This window comes from Rhamphochromis sp. 'chilingali' (genome assembly GCF_963969265.1).
Source record: "Rhamphochromis sp. 'chilingali' genome assembly, chromosome: 8".
Lineage (NCBI taxonomy): Eukaryota > Metazoa > Chordata > Actinopteri > Cichliformes > Cichlidae > Rhamphochromis > Rhamphochromis sp. 'chilingali'.
The window spans coordinates 9,806,848-9,824,998 of record NC_137935.1 but is presented as its reverse complement, the minus strand read 5'-3'; the positions used below and the strand labels follow the sequence as shown (position 1 = coordinate 9,824,998).

Genomic DNA, 18,151 nt, shown 5'->3' with positions numbered 1-18,151 from the left:
GGGACCCCTCTTCTTGCCTCTTCTTGCCTCAGATGTCTCTCCTTTCTGAGGCTCTTCCCGGGTGGGGGCAGATGGAGCTCCTCCTCAAGGTTTCTGCTGGGCTTTGTCTGTTCTTGGAGTACTGTTTGTTCCTCTTTATGAGATAACTCCTCGTTTATCTCAGCCTTGGCTCCAAGCACAGATGGATGACATATGGAATAAAACAAGTTGGAGGTGAACAGTTTCACCCCTGACTTGTTAAAATTAAATCCATTTGCTTTAAACAGATGCCTGCGTTCCCAAAAAATATTAAAGTTGTTGATAAAATGCACTGAGTGGTCAGCACATGCTGATATAAGCCATTTATTCAGTGTAAACAGCCTGCTGAATCTCTCGTCTCCTCCTCTGACCGGCGGTACAGGCCCACTGATGAATACAGCTGCATTCAGAGAGTTTACAGTGTTTAATAATCCAATAAAGTCCCGTTTCAGAACCTCCGATTGTTGTTTGGACACATCGTTTGACCCTGTATGCAGGACAATGTTTGTCACAGTTGGATATTCATCTGCAATTTCAAGAATTCTCTCCTTCAGGATGTTGACCATATCGTTAGGAAAGCAGAGGACTTTAGTGTTCTTACCGCACATGCTTTGTACATCCTTTACGGCAGAGTCACCCACAATCAGCGTTTCAGGCCTAGCCTTTAGCTTTCCCCGTGGATTTTCAGGCCTTACTTCGCTACTTTTAGATGGATGGTTGTCCGATATAGATCCAGGGTCCTTTGATAGTGGAGCAAATCTGTTCTGCAGTTTCACATTCAGTTGTTTTGAAGGTTTGTTGTTAACCTTCCTATTCACGGTTGTCCAGTCCTGTTTCCTCTCGTATACAGGGGTAGAAGAGCTTCTCTGTCTCGTAGGAAGTGAAGGCCAGTCGGTTTCAGAGATTTCAGCTCGCTGTGCCCTGCCTGTGGTACGTCCTCCCCCTTCCAGGAGACATGATTTATGTCTTGGTTTTGCACCAAGACAGTCCAAGGGGGGATTATCGCTTGAGGATTTATAATAGTGCACAAAGTCTACTTTCTTGGTCATGTTATCTGTGCTCCTTAGCTGTGTGCTAGCTTGCTCATCGCCATTGTTTTGAGTCAAAGGCAAGGTTGTTTCATTTCCACACAGTCCATTTACCTCCACGTTTACTTCTAAGCGATGAATTTTTGTCTCCAGTGCTGCAATCTTCTGCAGGAGGCTGTGGTAGTCATCTGTGGAGAGGGAAGGCATCTTGTTGCTAGTTAGCCTAGCGGTTAGCACCTTTCTAGGCTATCGAGGCTGCTCGGTGCCCAGACGCTGTAATCAGGCTTCAGCTGTGTCTAGGCCACAGACACACGGAGCGCTGAGGATAAGGTAACTATAAAAATGTTGCTGTTTCTGTTAAGAACACTTTAGTCCTAATGATCTATAAGTGTCCAGAAGCTATCGCAGGTAAGCTCATATGGAAAAAAGGGAAAAAATCAGCATAAAAATCGGTAAAAATCAATAAAAGAAGCAAAGCATTTGGAGAGCAAAGAGATGAAGCGTCCACACTCACAAAGGGGGAGGGCAGTAGTCCAATCGTGGTGAAATGAATGCATGAATAACAATCTCCAGTTCAGTATGAGATACTAAAGGGCTCAATTTAGAAATGTTTCTTAAATGATAGAAGCAGGACCGAACCAGAGATTTGATGTGAACATCCAGGGTAAGAGCAGAATCAAAGGTTACCCCTAGGTTCCTGATAGATGATTTTACAAATGTTGAAAGAGGACCAAGAGCATTCATTATGTTAGGTACATGTCTGTCTGGAGCACATACAAGGACTTCAGTCTTTTCTTCATTAAGTTGGAGGAAGTTGTCAGCCATCCAACCTTTGATGGATTCTAAGCCCTCATTTAGAATCTGCATCTTAGAAACATCTTCAGGTTTAAAAGAAATATATAGCTGGATGTCGTCTGCGTAACAATGGTAGCGAATGTCCTCAAAGGGGCTCAAAGTATGCTGGAGAGGAAGTAGATATATTAAAAACAAAAGGGCCCCAGCACAGAACCTTGTGGCACACCATAGGACAGGGACGTGGAAGATGATCTGAACTTAGAGACCGCCACAGAAAAGTATCAGTCATAGATAGGGATGGGTATCGAAAACTGGTTCTTGTTGAGAACCGGTTCCCACTGTTTCAATTCCTTGGAATTGTTTGCCATTTTTGCAAACGATTCCCTTATCGATTCCAGTTGCCCCTAATGACGTCACCACGTTGCGGAGCGTCATTTACCTGGCAGGAAACATGGCGGCTCAAACGCTCAAAAGTTTGATTATACTTTACGAGAACGGATGACAACAGGGCAACTTGCAATACTTGCAAAGTAGATATTTCATTTAAGGGAGGAAACACTACGAATATGCAAAAGCATTTGCTCACAAAACGCGTGATAACCTTAAATGAATGTCGTGTTTTTAATTCTGCTCCGGACTTGTGAATCTCAACCCAGCAGCAGCGGTAACGTTTGCACGTCCTCTCCTGTTAATGCGGCAGGTAAATAATCAACTAACAGTGCATATTATGTTAGCGCAATCTGCCTCATTACAAAATCTACCATTACTGTGCGCTGCATTTAAGTGACTACGATGAGCGAGACAGAGTCTGGCTGGCTCAGATGCTGGCAGTTCTCGCTGCAGTCTACCGGTAGCGTCTCCTTTCAGGCCAGGATAGACGAGTGTCACTGAGCAGTGACTAAGTTTGTGGTAAAAGGCTTGCACCCATTTGCCACAGCAGATGCCCCCGATTTTCGGTAAGTGAATGTGTTTAATTGTAGGCAGGGACATTACTGGATATTCTTGTGTAATTGCTACAGAATAATTTATGTTATACTTTGTTATTGCTACAGATGAATATTTATTTTTATTATTTTACATTTACAATTTTTTTCCCGGGGGCCCTGTGACCCATTGAAGAGCTGTAGGCTGGATCTCTTAAGATCTCACTGTTGGGTTTGTAAGGCCATGTTACTCCTAAATTTCTATCTTGTTCAAAGAAAAGATATACACAAAGTTCTAAGCTAATCGACCTTAGTGTTCTCCTTTTTTAAAAAGAATCGATAAGAGAATCGATAAAGAATTGAATCGTTTAACAGAATCGAAAATGGAATCGGAATCGTGAAAATCTTATCAATACCCATCCCTATTCATAGAGATATGAGGAGAACCGCTCTAAGGCAGACCCAGATACTCCAACCCAGTACTTTTGTCTTTCAAGCAAAATGTAATGGTCAACGGTGTCAAAGGCTGACGTGAGGTCCAACATTAGGAGTACAGAACATTTTCCTGCATCATTTTGCATCAGAATGTCACTGGAAACTCTAAGAAGGGATGTCTCAGTAGAATGAGCTCTATGAAAGCCAGACTGAAATTTGTCAAATATATTATGTTTGTCTAAAACTGCTGTAAGCTGCTTAGCCACAACCTTCTCTAATATCTTAGCAATTAACTGTATTTTTGAGATTGGTCTATAATTGCTAGTGAGAAATGGGTCCTGCGTGGGTTTTTTTTAACAGGGGGTGTATAGCAGCAGTTTTAAAATAAGCAGGGACTTCACCAGACCCCAGTGAGATGATAACTATGGTGTGCACACAGGGACCAATAGAGTGGAAGACATTTTTGAATAACGTTACAGGTAAAATTTAGAGTGAACAGGAGGATGCTTTCGTTGCATTAACTATTTTTACCAGCTCTGATAGTGAAGGGGATAAAAAGCTTTCTAAAATGACAGGCCGAGCTGGCGTAGGAATTGACAATGCAGATGGGGACATTTTTTTTCCTTACATTACTAATTTTTTCTAGAAAGAAAGAAAGAAATGTTTCACAGTCTTCATTAGAAGTAATAATGGCAGCAGGTGGAGCAGGAGTAATAATATCAGAAATAGTGTGAAATAACACCTTAGGATTACCTCTGCTCTTTGCGACAAGATGAGAAAAATAAGCAGCCCTCGCATCTCTAATTGCACTGTTAAAAGAGGCTAAAAGATCCTTTAAGTACAGGAGATGAACATTTAAATGAATTTTCTTCCACAAGCGCTCAGCTTTATGACAATCACGTTTTATGGAGCGGATATTGTGTCACAGTCTGGCGAGGGCAGACTGTATGAATTGAAAAAAGGACCCAAAATGCAGACTACAAGGAACAGGGAACAAAACTTGAATGTTAACAAAAGGTGAGCCGTTTAATATGGCTGGTAGAAAAGGTACAAACAAAAGGGCAAGGCAAACTGAAGCAAAATTAACACAAACCTAAACTGGGGAATCTAAACAAACAATAAGAAAAACCTAGACAAGAAACTTGGAAGCATGGCATGGCATGGACAACAGACGACCTGACAATCACACACTGAAAACAGAGGACTTAAATACACAGGAGGTGATTAGGGGAAGTGGCAACACCTGGGGAAACAGCTGGCACACATGAACATAATGACGTCACAGTGGGAGAGTAAAACTGAACACGATGAACACAGAAACGCCAGACCTCTTCACAATAAAACAGGAAACAGAGTGAGATATAGACATGACAACCTGAACTTGACAACATAAGCCACAGACATGAAATACATGAAAAGCAGGGGAGACTTAACATGGTGGAAGCACGAGGGGGAAATAATAACTAGAAACACTTAAGCATGATAACAAATGAACTTAGGAACCTGAAGGGCTTACATAAACTAAAACATCAAAATGAACTAAAACTCAAAACACTGGGTCATAAGACCCAGGATCGTGACATATTGTCATTTAGCCAGGGTAAGGACTTGGAAACAGAAACTGGTCTCATTTTAACTGGACAGATTTCATCTATGATCGAAAAACAATGGTGATTAAATAGATCTGTTAAGAAATCAACGCCGTTTTTTGGGGATAGAGTTAAATTAAAAGCATCTGAGAAATTCTCCGCTGTGGAGGAATTTATGATGCGCAAGATAATTGTCCGGTGGACAGGAGACAAAGGCTCGTGAAAAGACATGTTAAAAAGAATACAGTGATGATCAGAGATAAAAAATGTCCTCAGAACAAATAGAATCAATATTCAAACCCAAAGTAAAAACAAGGTCCAGTGTGTGTCCTTTGTTATGTGTGGGGCCTGACACATACTGGGTAAAATGAAAAGTATCCATAATGTTGATAAAACCTCTGGCAAAGAGGTCGGAGTCATCATCAACATGCATGCTAAAATCCCCAACTAAAAGCAGTCTGGACAACCTCATAGTAGAGGACAGGAAGTCGCTGACCTCTGATAAAAACAAGCTATTTGGGCCAGGTGGACGATACACCACAGCACAATAAAAAGGATCCTTACTTCCGAGTTTAATCAGCTGTAGTTCAAATGAAAGTAAGTGTCCAACTTTCACTGAGCGGCAGGAGAAATGGCCCATTAAATGCCACAGCAAGACCTCCTCCACGACCAGATCCCCGAGGCTGGTTAATGACGGAATAGCCGTTTGGGCACAGTTCAATGAGGGACGAATAGTCCAAGTCCCACTGCCAGGTCTCAGTCAGAAATAAGAAGTCCAGTTTTTTAGAAGATATAAACTCGTTAAGAACGAACAATTTATTAGTCAATGATCGGGCATTAAAAAGCGCCATGTTCAGCGGGGTGGAAGCATCATTTTTAGCAGAGGCTCAAGTTAAAGGACGCAAATACTCGGGGTTTGAACCTTCACGCTCGTAGATTCTACTCAATGAGGGGATGAAAAGCCAGTCAGCAGAAGAGTCTGGATGAATCCTCCTGAGGCAGCACGGTCTCGGAGAGCCAGGCTCTGCGTATCCAAGCAGGGACATGGAAAACAAATTCCCCTCCATGGAGCTATTCTGAGGATAGGTAATAAAGCATGCTCGACATTGCTTTCCAGTCAGACCCCGCCACCAGAAAAGCCTAAGCTTCACCTGGATACCTGCTCTTCTTCCTCTACTTCTCCGTGGTCTGCGGGGATCGCTGAGGACGCTGGCCGAGGATCCAGCCACTGGCGGAGGATGGAAAGTGCCAAAGGAGGAGGAGGATGAGACATCTTGAGCCATCATTGAAGATCGGATGGATAACAGCGTCAAACGATCATAAACCAAGACACCAGTACATCATTGACTCAAATAGAAAACAATGGCGCTATATAAATACAATTGAGTTGAATTGAATTGATCTCCATGCAACATTGTAGAGGCATGCCAACCACGACGGCCCTACAACATCCAGAGCCTCCAGGAACTACAGGAACAGGGAAAACCTCATCCACCCCAGGGGCCCTGCCACCAAAGAGTTGTTTAACTGCCTAAGTGACTTCACCCCCAAAGCTAGACAAGTCATCCCCCAGACTTTGCTTTCTCCACAAAAGGCTCGAAGTACTTCTACCACTGCCCCAAAATGTTTTCAGCTGAAGCCAGCATTACTCCATCCTTGCTATACACAGTGCAGATAGAGCACTGCTTTCCCCTCCTGAGTTGCCTGATGGTTTGCCAGAATCTCTTTGAGGCAGTCTAAAAGTCTTTTTCCATCGTCTCTCCAAACTCCTCCCACATCCGAGTTTTTGCTTCAGCAACTGCCCGGGCAGCTTTCCACTTGGCCTGTCGGTACCTACCGGCTGCCTCCAAAGTCCAACTGGCTAACCAAGCCCGATAGGACTCCGTCTTTAGCCTGATGGCTCCCTTCACCTCTGGTGTCCACCATTTGGTGGACCAAACCCCCAAGTGGTGATCAGTTGACAGCTCAGCCCCTCTCTTCACCCAAGTGTCCAGAACATATAGCCACAGATCTAATGATACGTTTCCAAAATTGAGTGTCTTCTGGAGTCCGTTCCCTTATGTAAACTCTTATGTTTGAACATGGTTCTCGTTATTGACAAACTGTGGTTTGCACAAAAGTCCAGTAACTGAACACCCTTCAGGTTCAGATCCAAGAAGGCTGGGTACTTTAACCGTCGTTTGGCACATAAGCGTAGACGGCAGTCAGAACCCATTCTCCGCAGGGAGAAAATGCTCTTGTCCACCAAAAAAACCCCACGTACAGACAGCAAGCCAAGGGCATGCTAAGAGATACACCCCAGCCCGTTGACATGCGTTGAGCTGAGCTCAGCTATATCTAGCTGGTACCTCTCAACCTCACGCACTAACTCAGGCTCCTTCCCCAACAGAAAAGTGACATTCAGTGTCCCAGTTACTTGTCTCGGTAGCTAGGGATCAGTCCACCAGGGCCTCCTGGTGGCCACTGCCTGACACACAATGCACCAGACTCCTACAGCGCCTCCTATGGGTGGTGGGCAGACAGGAGGGTGGGCCCATGTCCCTTTTTTGAATTGTGCCCGGCAGGCCCATGGCCTAAGGCCCAATTACCAGATGCTCCCTCTTGGGCACGTTATGCAGGCCTGGCTCCAGAGTGAGGCCCTGTTAACCCTATAACGGGCAGGGTGAGCTGGTCCCTCGCCCTTTTACTTATAGGGGTTTTCTGAATCGCTCTTTGTCTGGTCCCTCACCCAGGACTAATTTCCCATGGGAGATCCTACCAAGCAGCAAAAGCCCCCCCACAACACAGCCCCAGCAACCCCTGGGACACACAAACCCCTCAACCATGATAAGGTAGCATTTCAATAAGACTATTCTATTCTATATTGTACCTGGAGACAATGAAGTGCCTTCAATACAGGGGTAATTTGGTAAAAAATTTCCCCATACCTCGGAATGCTGCATTTTGAATAAGATGAAATAATCCTACTGATGATTTGGAGAGTCCTGCAATTAGAACAGGTGAATTTGCTATCTGCTTCTCTGTTGCATGAGTCATCCATCATTGCAGGCTCTGTGTGTTCAGATATCAGGGTCTATTGATGTAGGAGTTAAAAGTTAAAAGTTAGACTTTTTTGGGTCCAGTTTCCTCAAAGTTTTTAAGGACACACAACCAAATGTCCAGATATATGTATGTTTTGGCTAATAATTTTTAGATTCAGTTAAGTTAATGGGACCAAATTGTGTTTTGCAGGTGGTTGTTGCTAAATTGTCTGTTATGTGCAGACACAACAATGGTTTATCCCTTAAGTCAGGTGTCTTTTTTAGTGATTAAAAGACTCATGGGCCAGTATTTAACAAATAAAACATTCCTCTGGAAATTGTCCTAGGTACAAAGACTGACCTGATAACAAGTGAAAAAGCAGCAAATGTCCAAATAAATACTTTGAAAGAACTTCAGAAAGCTTGGAGAACTAAAGTCTCGTTGCAAAATATAAAGAAATTTAAGGTGACTGAAGATTCTTGTACAGTACTGGATGACTAACACATATCCCCAGTTTACAGAAAAAATGTAGAAATGATGAATTCACAATATGACCCTGGTGTGGACCAGAGTATTGAGAGCTATGTTATCGTTCAAGACTAGTAAATTTGGTAGTAAGGTGCATGGTGCAACACAATGGAAAAAGATTTGTGTTAATTATTAACAAGTAACACACAGCTAAAATACAAGAATTTCAATTTCCAAAAGTTTATCACAAACTCTGGGAAGATCAAGAGCATGCTTAACAGCACAGCAAGCTATGTAATTTGAAAGATTTTATCTGTGATTTGTTGGATTAAATAAACTTTTTCTTTAGTTTTGCACAGTGAAGCTCTGACAATCTTCAGTGCAAATTGTTAGGTTTTGTATTGTTGATTGTCATTTATGCTTAGAAATATCTACTTATATATGCTTAGAGTTTTGTAATTAGTTGTAGATTGGTAGAGGTTTGATCCTTGATAGTCTGCAAACTTTGTGTGCATTAGAGAGCACTCTGGGAGCACGAGAGAGGTCGTACCTTGTCTTATTGTTTTACGGTAGGATTAACGTAGCTACGTCTGTTCTAGTCTAAAGCTACAAACCTATCACAAATCATTTCATTATACAGTAGAAGCAACGAGTCACTTCAAAAGTTTGAGTGCACATGGGAGTTGTTTCCTCTGAGTGTTATTTACCCCACACATCATTAGTTCAGACTCTGTTGGAAACATTTACAATATAAAACCATCAACACTGTTTTGGAAAGTGGGTTATGTTCTTGCATAGTTAGAGCTAAAGAGCTGAGGTGTATTGATATGAATAGAGCGAATTAATCATTATTATAATAGAGTATCTAATCCAAACATTTGTATCATTTTTGTCATAGGACTAAAATGTGGTTTGTTTAATTTTACCTTTGGTTTATGATTATTTCTTTGTATATATAATTATGAAATACACCAATATTACCACTATAAAAGAGTTCATTATTATTGGATTTCCTGGACTTCCTCCTGAATATTATGGTCCAGTGTCTGTTCTTCTTCTTCTTGTTTTCCTTGCTATTGTAATTGGAAATGGTTTCACTATAGCTGTTATCATTTTTGAGCGGACTCTGCACAAACCAATATATGTGATCTTTTCTAACCTTGCAATGACAGACATCTGCTTTGGCGTGGTGACTCTTCCAAAAATCATAGCCAGATACTGGTGGAATGACATGATCACTTCTTTTGGAGCTTGTTTTACACAGATGTATTTTGTTCATTCTTTGGGAGCTATTCAGTCTTTAAACTTGCTGATGATGGCTTTGGATCGTTTTGTTGCCATATGGTTTCCATTCAAATATCCCATTTTATTTACAAACAAAGCAGTGGCTATTGCTTGCACCATGTGCTGGGTTTTAACATTTATACGTTTGCTGGGAATTGTGCTTCATGCCTTAACTTTACCTTACTGTGACCAGAATATTATCATGCAGTGTTACTGTGATCATATATCAATAACAAAGCTGGGTTGTGGTGATGGGCTGGCATATGTGAACAGTGTTGCACTTGCTAATGCAATGGTCACTCTCCTGGTTCCTTTAACATTCATAATTTTATCCTATTTTTCTGTCATCATAGCTGTTCTGAGGATGTCTCAAACTGAGAGACGTCACAAAGTGCTGTCCACTTGTGCCCCTCAGCTCTTTATTACCTGCCTTTACTATGTGCCAAGATGCTTTGTTTATCTTGCTAATGTTTTAGGATTTAATTTTAATCTTGTTATTCGGATTATTATTACAATGATGTACAGCCTCATACCTGCTGCTGTTAATCCAATCATATACTGTTTCAAGACTAAAGACATTAAAAATGTTTTGATGCGGAGATTTAAAAAAGGAAAAGTGAGCACTGGATTAAAAACTGAATGCAAATAAATCTTTACAAAATCCAAACAGTACAACACCGAAGAAGTCTTATAATCAGGCTGTTATCTTGGCTTTCTGTAATAAATAACAAGAGTATTTGGTTCTGAAACAACTGACACTACGTCATATGACCACTAGAGGTCACTTTACAATAAGTTTTAAAACTAATTGGCTCAGTATATTTGATGGAGTGAAGACCGAGTTACACTTTTTATTTGCAAAAAATAATTTTCATTTCACAGGAGGGGATGACAGGGCATGTAGAAGGTGGGGAAATATAGTTTGTTTGTTTGTTTTTTTTCAAATTTAGTGAATTCTTCAGCTGCCTTTGAAAGATGTTTTTGAAAATAAATATATTTATTCATTTTAAATTTAAATTTTTACATTATATATGATTTCAAATTTTACTCTCAATGAGAATAAATTTCCCAATGAAAAAATAACCAGGGTTGCATTTTTTTTAAACCTGTCCTGTCCAGCAGTTGTAGCAAGCAGACTTTGTTATTATTCATAGTTTTATCTGATTGGATATTATGCTGGCACAGACAGGGGGCGAAGGTCAGATTGGCAAAAGGTAGGCGAAGAGGGGGAATAGAAAAGCAGAGAAATAGAAAGCAGAGGAATTGAAAAAGAAAAGGGAAGAAAGAAAGAAAGGGAGAAAAAATGGGGTTAGGGGAGGCGGGAGCAAAGGATGAACACACATGCTGGGTCTCCAGTTCCCGCATTTGTAACAAAGCACATTCAGACGACACAACAACAAATACAATTTTACTCCCCCAAGCCAGTGGTTGACAAGGAAAGAAGAGACCCTGGCTGTCCATGGCCCCCAAGAGAGCTGAAGATCTGAGTCCATATCCTGATGACAGCCGTGCATCCACCCCAGGTTAGCGAAAAGGGAGGCCGCGGATGGAGCTCTCGCAGCCAAGGGCAGGAGTGCCAGGGGACCAGAGGCAGCAGGAAGTTGCCCTAGACTCACCTAACTCCAACCGACCCCTCACCGTGCCACGAAGAGGTCTAAGCCACCCTGTATCTATAATCCACAAGCAACCAGGCCAGCAACCACGCCAAAACAGCCCATCAAGTGTTACCAGGTGATATCCTTAATAATATTTTATCACTGAATTTTAGAAAATTAAGATACACGTGGGTATATTGAAGGTATGTGCAGGAGATTGTTTATTTATTTGAAAATTCTAAATGTTACAGGACATTATAGACTGAAACTGAGACTCTCACAGCAGATTTCCTTATCTCTTTAGTAGGGATGGGTATCGTTTAGGTTTTATCCGATACCGGTGCCAAACCGGTACTTTTGAAACGGTGCTGGTGCTTAAACGGTGCTCAAACTGGTGCTTAAAGAATGGAGAACACAAATTTGGTCCTAAAACCACTCATGTTCAGCTGTTTTTTTGTAAAAAGATAACAATGTTAGCCTTTTCTGCATCTATGGGGCATATATGGCATCACTCTTGGCTGGAAGCAGTGCTTAATCAATGGAAAAACACAAACTTTGTCCAAAAACCTCTCACGTTTAACTGTTTTCCACTTTTTCTTTGGTCATTTTAGCCTTTTTGGCCAGGGTGAAGGGAGTATCTGCCATCAAACAAGAAGACAGCTATGTAGCTATGAGGATGTTTGCTAGTTCACCTTACATGCATTAATGTAATAACGTGGTGAGCCTACTCAACGTAAATTACACACGAACAACATTAAGCTACTCACGCAGAGAAGAACGGCTGCTGCATCATCATCCGTCATCATTTCTGCTACACTGGCAGGGCTAGGGGCCAGGACTCTACTCTTCGGGTTTTTGGGGGATGTTGCTAACTCCGGGTCCGATAAGAGGCACCACACCCACAGTAGATGTGCTCGGTGTGAGGTCTCGCATTAAGCTATCAAATACGGCGCATTTCTCGGCTTTTAAAAAAACGCTATGCGTCGCCAGGTGTTTCATCGGATTCGAGGTGTTACCTCCTTTGACAGTATCACAGTATCACCTTAAAGCACTTGTTGCAGGCTGCTGAGTTTGCATCTTTTGCTGTGAAGTACAGCCAGACTTTTGACCGCTTCGCCTTGGGCATTTTTAATCTGTAGCTCTGCTCTAAAAGAACGTACATAGAGGAGGAGGACGGGGCAAGGGTAAGTGACGGAAGTGACGGACAAGGTAAGCGACACAAGGCAAGCGACAAGGTAAGCGACCCATGTTGTAGGTGACGTCAGACGCCGGAGATTTTGGCGGAGAAAAAGCAAATGGTAGCATAGAGTTTAACAAAGGTTTTTCAAGCTTCAGTATTACCAAATATACTAATCAATTGTCATATAACTAACAACATCTGTTTTATCATCTCTAACACCCTGGAGGACAACGGGGAGAGTTTAGACGCTCTCCAAGATTACATCGACCGCTGTTTTCAAGATTTAGTAATGAATAAGGCCCAGAGTGCATCTTCCCCAGCCAAAATTGAGACGCCGTCATCGAAGAGATGTCGCCCGGCAGACTCCCCCGGTACAACATCGCCTGCCGGCAAAGACATCGCAGACATCCTGGAGTCAATCGACAAGCGATTGTCCAGTTTCGATGCGAGGCTGTCCCTGGTGGAGATTTTACACCGGGAATTTAAATCTCTGAGAGAATCCCTGGAATTCAGCCAGCAGCAGGTGGAAACGCTTGCCGCTGAAAAGACAGGGATGCCCACTCTCCCCTTCACTTTTTGCAATTTTTATCGAACCTCTAGCAGCAGCATTTAGACAGGCTACAACAATTAAGGGCATAAAATGTAAGAACATAGAACATAAAATCAGTCTCTATGCGGATGATGTGTTGCTTTTTCTGCAAAACACACAAACCAACCTCTCTGAGGTAATTACTTTAATAAACTGGTTTTCAAGAGTTTCAGATTATTCAATTAACTGGCCAAAATCTACAGTTCTCCCCATTAACTGCTCCTTCCATAATTCTTCCTCTGCCCCACTGCAATCCGGAAATATTAAATATTTAGGTATTAATGTCTCTCCTAAGCTTTCAGACTTAACTAAATTAAACCACATCCCACTTCTAAAGAAAGTAGAAGGCGATCTGACTAGATGGAAATCTTTACCCATATCACTCATGGGAAGGGTCGCCACTATAAAAATGATGATCTTGCCAAAAATAAATTACTTATTTTTGATGATCCCTAACAAACCATCACAAGATTGGTTCAGATCTCTGGATTCATATATTTCCAAATTCCTTTGGAAAGATAAACCCCCGCGTATCAGCTTAAAAACGCTACAAAGAACCAAGGATAGAGGAGGATTAGATCTGCCTAATTTTCACCAATACTTCTTAGCCAACAGGCTTCAGTTTATCTCAGAATGGTTAAAACATACCTTCTTAGTTGAGCCCTGGCTAGATGTTGAACAGGCACTATGCAAGGATCTAGAGATTTCAGACCTACCATTTATTAGCTCAAACATCAAAAGACATGAATGCTTTAAAAGTATCAACATCAGCTTTTCTCTGACAGCATGGTGGGAGTTTCTAAAAATAACGGAGTCTTCATTAATCCCATGCAAACGTACACCTATCTGGAATAACCCTGACATATTACAAAACAATAATATGATTAATTTCCCAGAATGGAGTTGTAAAGGAATTAAATACTTAGAACATATATTAGAGGGAACAGAATTTATTCCATTTGACAGACTAGTTGCACAATATGGGATCAACAAGACAAGATTTTTAGAATATCAACAAATTAAATCCATAGTAAAAAAGAAATTTAACCTCAGTCAAGTTGAATTACAAACACCACTAAGTGCGGCACATTTTCTTACTCTTAAATCCCCCAAATTATTATCTAAAATATACAGAACACTTTCTAAATTAGATGAATCAATATCCCTTCCTATTGCAAAGTGGGAAGCAGATTTATCAGTCAGCTTAGACCAAAACTTCTGGTCTCAGATTTGCTTAAAAACCTTTAAATTAATTAAAAATCCCAGTCTGCAATTAATACAATACAAAATACTACATAGAGTGCACTATACAGGTCATCGGATGTTCAAGATGGGCTTTACATCTTCCAACAACTGCTCACACTGTCAAGGCAATACACCAGACAATTACATCCACGCTCTTTGGTTCTGTCCACCAGTGCAAAAGTTTTGGCGCGAGATATGTGAAGACTTATCAAAGTGTCTGAAATGTAACATTCCAACCTCCCCCTTAGTGTGTTTACTGGGCAGCTTAGATAATGTCACTTCAGAAAAGAATATAGCCCATATGATTTTCACTGCCCTATGCATAGCCAAGAAAACAGTCCTCATGAACTGGAAAAATAAAAATAATCTTAATTCTAACCAATATAGAAATTATCTATTAGATTACATTAGTCTTGATACAGCCTCTGCCACCACATCAGATCAATTGCTCTGGACTCCTTTTATCAGCTCCATCACCTAGTGGGGGTGGGGGGTCATAATTTGGTCCCGCCTTCACTGTTGTGATTGGTGTGGGGGTAGGGACAGGCTTAGGGCGTCGGGGGGTTCCCCGGAGGCATCTTCCTTGGGGGGCTCAACCCGGGGTAGCGGTCATGTCCGGTTGGGGGCTCTGTTGGCTCTCAGGTGACTGTTTCCTCGCGGCTGCGTGCAGCGGGGCTAGGGGAGGGTCTGTGCTGACGGACGTGGGTTACTGACCTGGTAGCCTGGCTGGCCCTGGGTGGGTCCGGGATGGGCGTGAGGTTCTGGGGGCGCTCCGTCTCTGGGCTGGGGCCCGGGCCGGGCCTCGGGGGCTTGGATCCTGGTTGGTGTGTTGCCGGGGTTGTGGGTGGGTGGGTGCATGGGGGCCCGGCCCTGGAGCGGGGTGCCGCCGGTGCGTCGAACCACCTGGGGGGCTCTTCAACTGGTGGGGGAGATGGTCACATCTTGCAGGAGCTTTCCTCTCTTCAGGAACTCTCTTTGCAGGAGGGGGAGATACAGGAGAGGTGGAGGAAGATCTCAGCCTGGGCGTTTACTGTCTTATGTAGTCTGGAAGATGAGTGGATGGTGGGGTGGGTGCAGTTTTCTCTGTGGTGGGGTTGGGTGGACTGTCCCGGGCTCTGTGGGGCCGGGAGGCGCTGCTGCACTGGGCCCCGGTCTGGATGGGCCTGGGCCCCCTTTTCCTGGCGGGTCGCGGAGTGTGGGAGTGCCTACTGGGGTCAGCGGGGGAGCTGGCCCCAGGGAGGGGTTACCTGCCCCTCCCTTCCTTCCCTCCCCATCTCCAGCTGCCTCTCTCTTCCCGCTCCACCACAACCACCCACACATGCAGGGCCTTGGAGTAGGGGTATGTCACCAGGGTGCAGAGGAGGCTACCCCCCCCTCTGTCCCCTTCTGGCTGCCTCTGCCTCAATTTTATCCCACAACTTAGACATTCACATTATTCACACTCTCATTACACATACATATAGGATCTTGGGGGTGGGCACAATCACGGAGTCCAAATTACCATCAGGGTGTACACCTCACCCGTGGCGTCGTTGCCCACCTCTCAATTTTAAATACACTTAGACATTGAGGGCTATTAGGAGAGACTATGCGCTTACCTGCTGCTCCTTGGCAGGTAGCTCCATGCCCTCCTGGGTTTTAATTGCACCTTAGAACACACATGCATCAACACTACAATGAGCGGGTGGAGGGAGGTTTGGAGTCTTCTCCCACCCCCATTCTCTGCAGCCTGCTGGAGCGGGAGGGCTAGGTGGAGTTGGCCGTCCGACTGCGGTCTGGAGTGTGGGGCCTCCCTGCTGCTACGGAGTCGGGGTGGTCTGCCTCTCCCCACCGCAGGGAAAAGGGTAACACCACCTGGGTCTGGGTGCAGTTCCCCCCTCCAGGAGCAAGGGTACCTAGACCCGGTTTGTAGAGTACGCTTGGGGAGTGTGATCGTGTGTACAGCGTCTCTTTATGTCTGTCTCCACGTTGGTTGAGTGTGGAGTGAGTGCATATGAGAGCATGAGGGGGGGAATGGATGTTTGTGTCTGTGTGTGCCTGTATGTCTGTGTCTATATGTCAGGTTGGGTATCAGACGCCACCTCTCTGGGGACACCTCAGGCCCTCCAAGGTTTGGAGGCCTATCTCCACCTACCACCACTTCCCCTGCCGGTGGCGGACTCCCTCAGGTGTCGGTGCGTTGGTGGTTCTTTGTGTCTGGGGGTGGGCATCCAGGTACACACCGGCTCACTCCTTGGCGGCCGCTTATCGGGGCCTGGAGCCTGGGGCTCGCTCGGGCCCCTTCGGGGGTGGGGTGCCCCCGGCCTCTCGGCCTGGGGCTCGGTCACTCAGGCACAGCTGGCGGCCAGCGGAGCTCACGGGCGCGTCACTGCAACTCCCCCTGGCTTCTGCTCCGCGGCTGCTGAGTGAACCCTCATCTGGGACTCTCCTCAGCTCTTACTGGAACAGTGGCGCGGCTGCCCCTCTGTTGGTCTTCCATGGTTTCTTGTGTTCTGGGGGCCTCTGGATGTCTGGAGTTTTGATCTCCTCCATACCTGCTTCACACCCTGGAGGACGGGGCTGTGGCCCCCCCACACTCCCTAGCAGATCGTTACATGGAGAAACCTTTGGAATACAAGCGCGCTGATCCACACAGGTATGCACACGGGTGTTCACTGCTCGTAGACCCAAATTACACCTTTCTTGGCTGCTACTTCGAAGCACATCTGTCCTGCGTGCTGCACAACAACATTGAATATTTAGTATTTACTGCTGTTTACAATTAGCTAGATTAATGCGATGGTGTTGTGTTTAGTATGTTGCTTTGTTTTTTGTTTTTTTTGTCTTTTTTTGCTTGTTTTCTATTCTTCTCTCAACAGGTGATCCAGGAGATTTTTATTTTTTTTCTCCCCCCCTTTCTCATTGTCCCTCTCCCCTTCTGTTTTTCCTTCCCTTCCTCTTTCTTTCTCCCTTTCCTATCTCTCACTCATGACTGTCCCGTCTGTAACATCTGAAAATAAAATATAATAAATAATAAAAACAAAGATCGACCAAATGGACCAATACGGCAATGCCACGATGATCCATTTGGCAAAGTAAATCCATTGGGTATCCTTGTTGGTCTTCAGACAACAATTCTGATGGCTAGAGAACCAAATGGGACAGGCGAAAAAAATTAAATAAAATAAAAAAAAATAAAAAATAAAAGAACGTACATACCTGGACCCGCCTACTATCCTTGGAAACGTAAAATGATTGGCTAGAATCTAAAGTGTATCACAGCTAAGGAAAAAAAAGCACCGAAATAAAGCACCGAAATGTGCGCTGCTTTTCGGTCTGGGTACTACCGTTTATGTCAGAACCGGTGCCATCATGGCACCGGATACCGGTACCCATCCCTACTCTTTAGTATAAACCTTCCTTTTGCATGTTTTAACTAGTTCCCTATTCCCAGTATGCAAACAGCATCTTCGTGCAGCATCAAAAAACTGATTAAAAAACAATCGGTGAAAGAAATATGTCTAGATATTGAGAACAATTTGAAGCCTATGAACAATTTTATTGTCCATTAAGATTAAATGCTGTTATTGATCTATGTGTGTTCATATAAAGTGAACTGTGAGACAAAATCTCTGGCTATTCTGAAGATACATAATTAACTTTTACCTGACAAGTCTTTAAAGATAACCAGCAACACATTGATGAAGTAAAAATGAACAGGTTCTTTGTCCACTCAGTAATTAATTTATGTTGTTATGTTATTGATCAAGTAGACATTTTAACTACAGATAATAATATCAAAAATTCTAAAATGTGCAACAGTTAGACTATCCAGATGAAACCTTTGTTAAATCTATATGGGTGATATGAAAATCAAATAATTTCTTCTATGTCACTTTGCATGTCATTACTATTACTGGCTTCACTGGATAGGCATGCAATATCTTCAAATACAGGGGCATAGCTGCTAAAAGGTAGGTGCATATTTAAAATATTTTCCCA

At 43.4% G+C, this 18,151-nt stretch overlaps 1 protein-coding gene across 1 annotated transcript; it reads left to right on the top strand.

Annotated features, from left to right (window-relative positions):
* Positions 1 to 9,238: 9,238 nt before the first annotated feature.
* On the top strand, positions 9,239 to 10,210 carry LOC308401419 (olfactory receptor 1500-like; the record flags this gene model as incomplete). The annotated part of the gene is made up of 1 exon (XM_080889621.1): positions 9,239 to 10,210. One exon carries the CDS (start codon positions 9,239 to 9,241, stop codon positions 10,208 to 10,210), a length of 972 nt encoding a protein of 323 aa, XP_080745747.1.
* Positions 10,211 to 18,151: the final 7,941 nt, after the last annotated feature.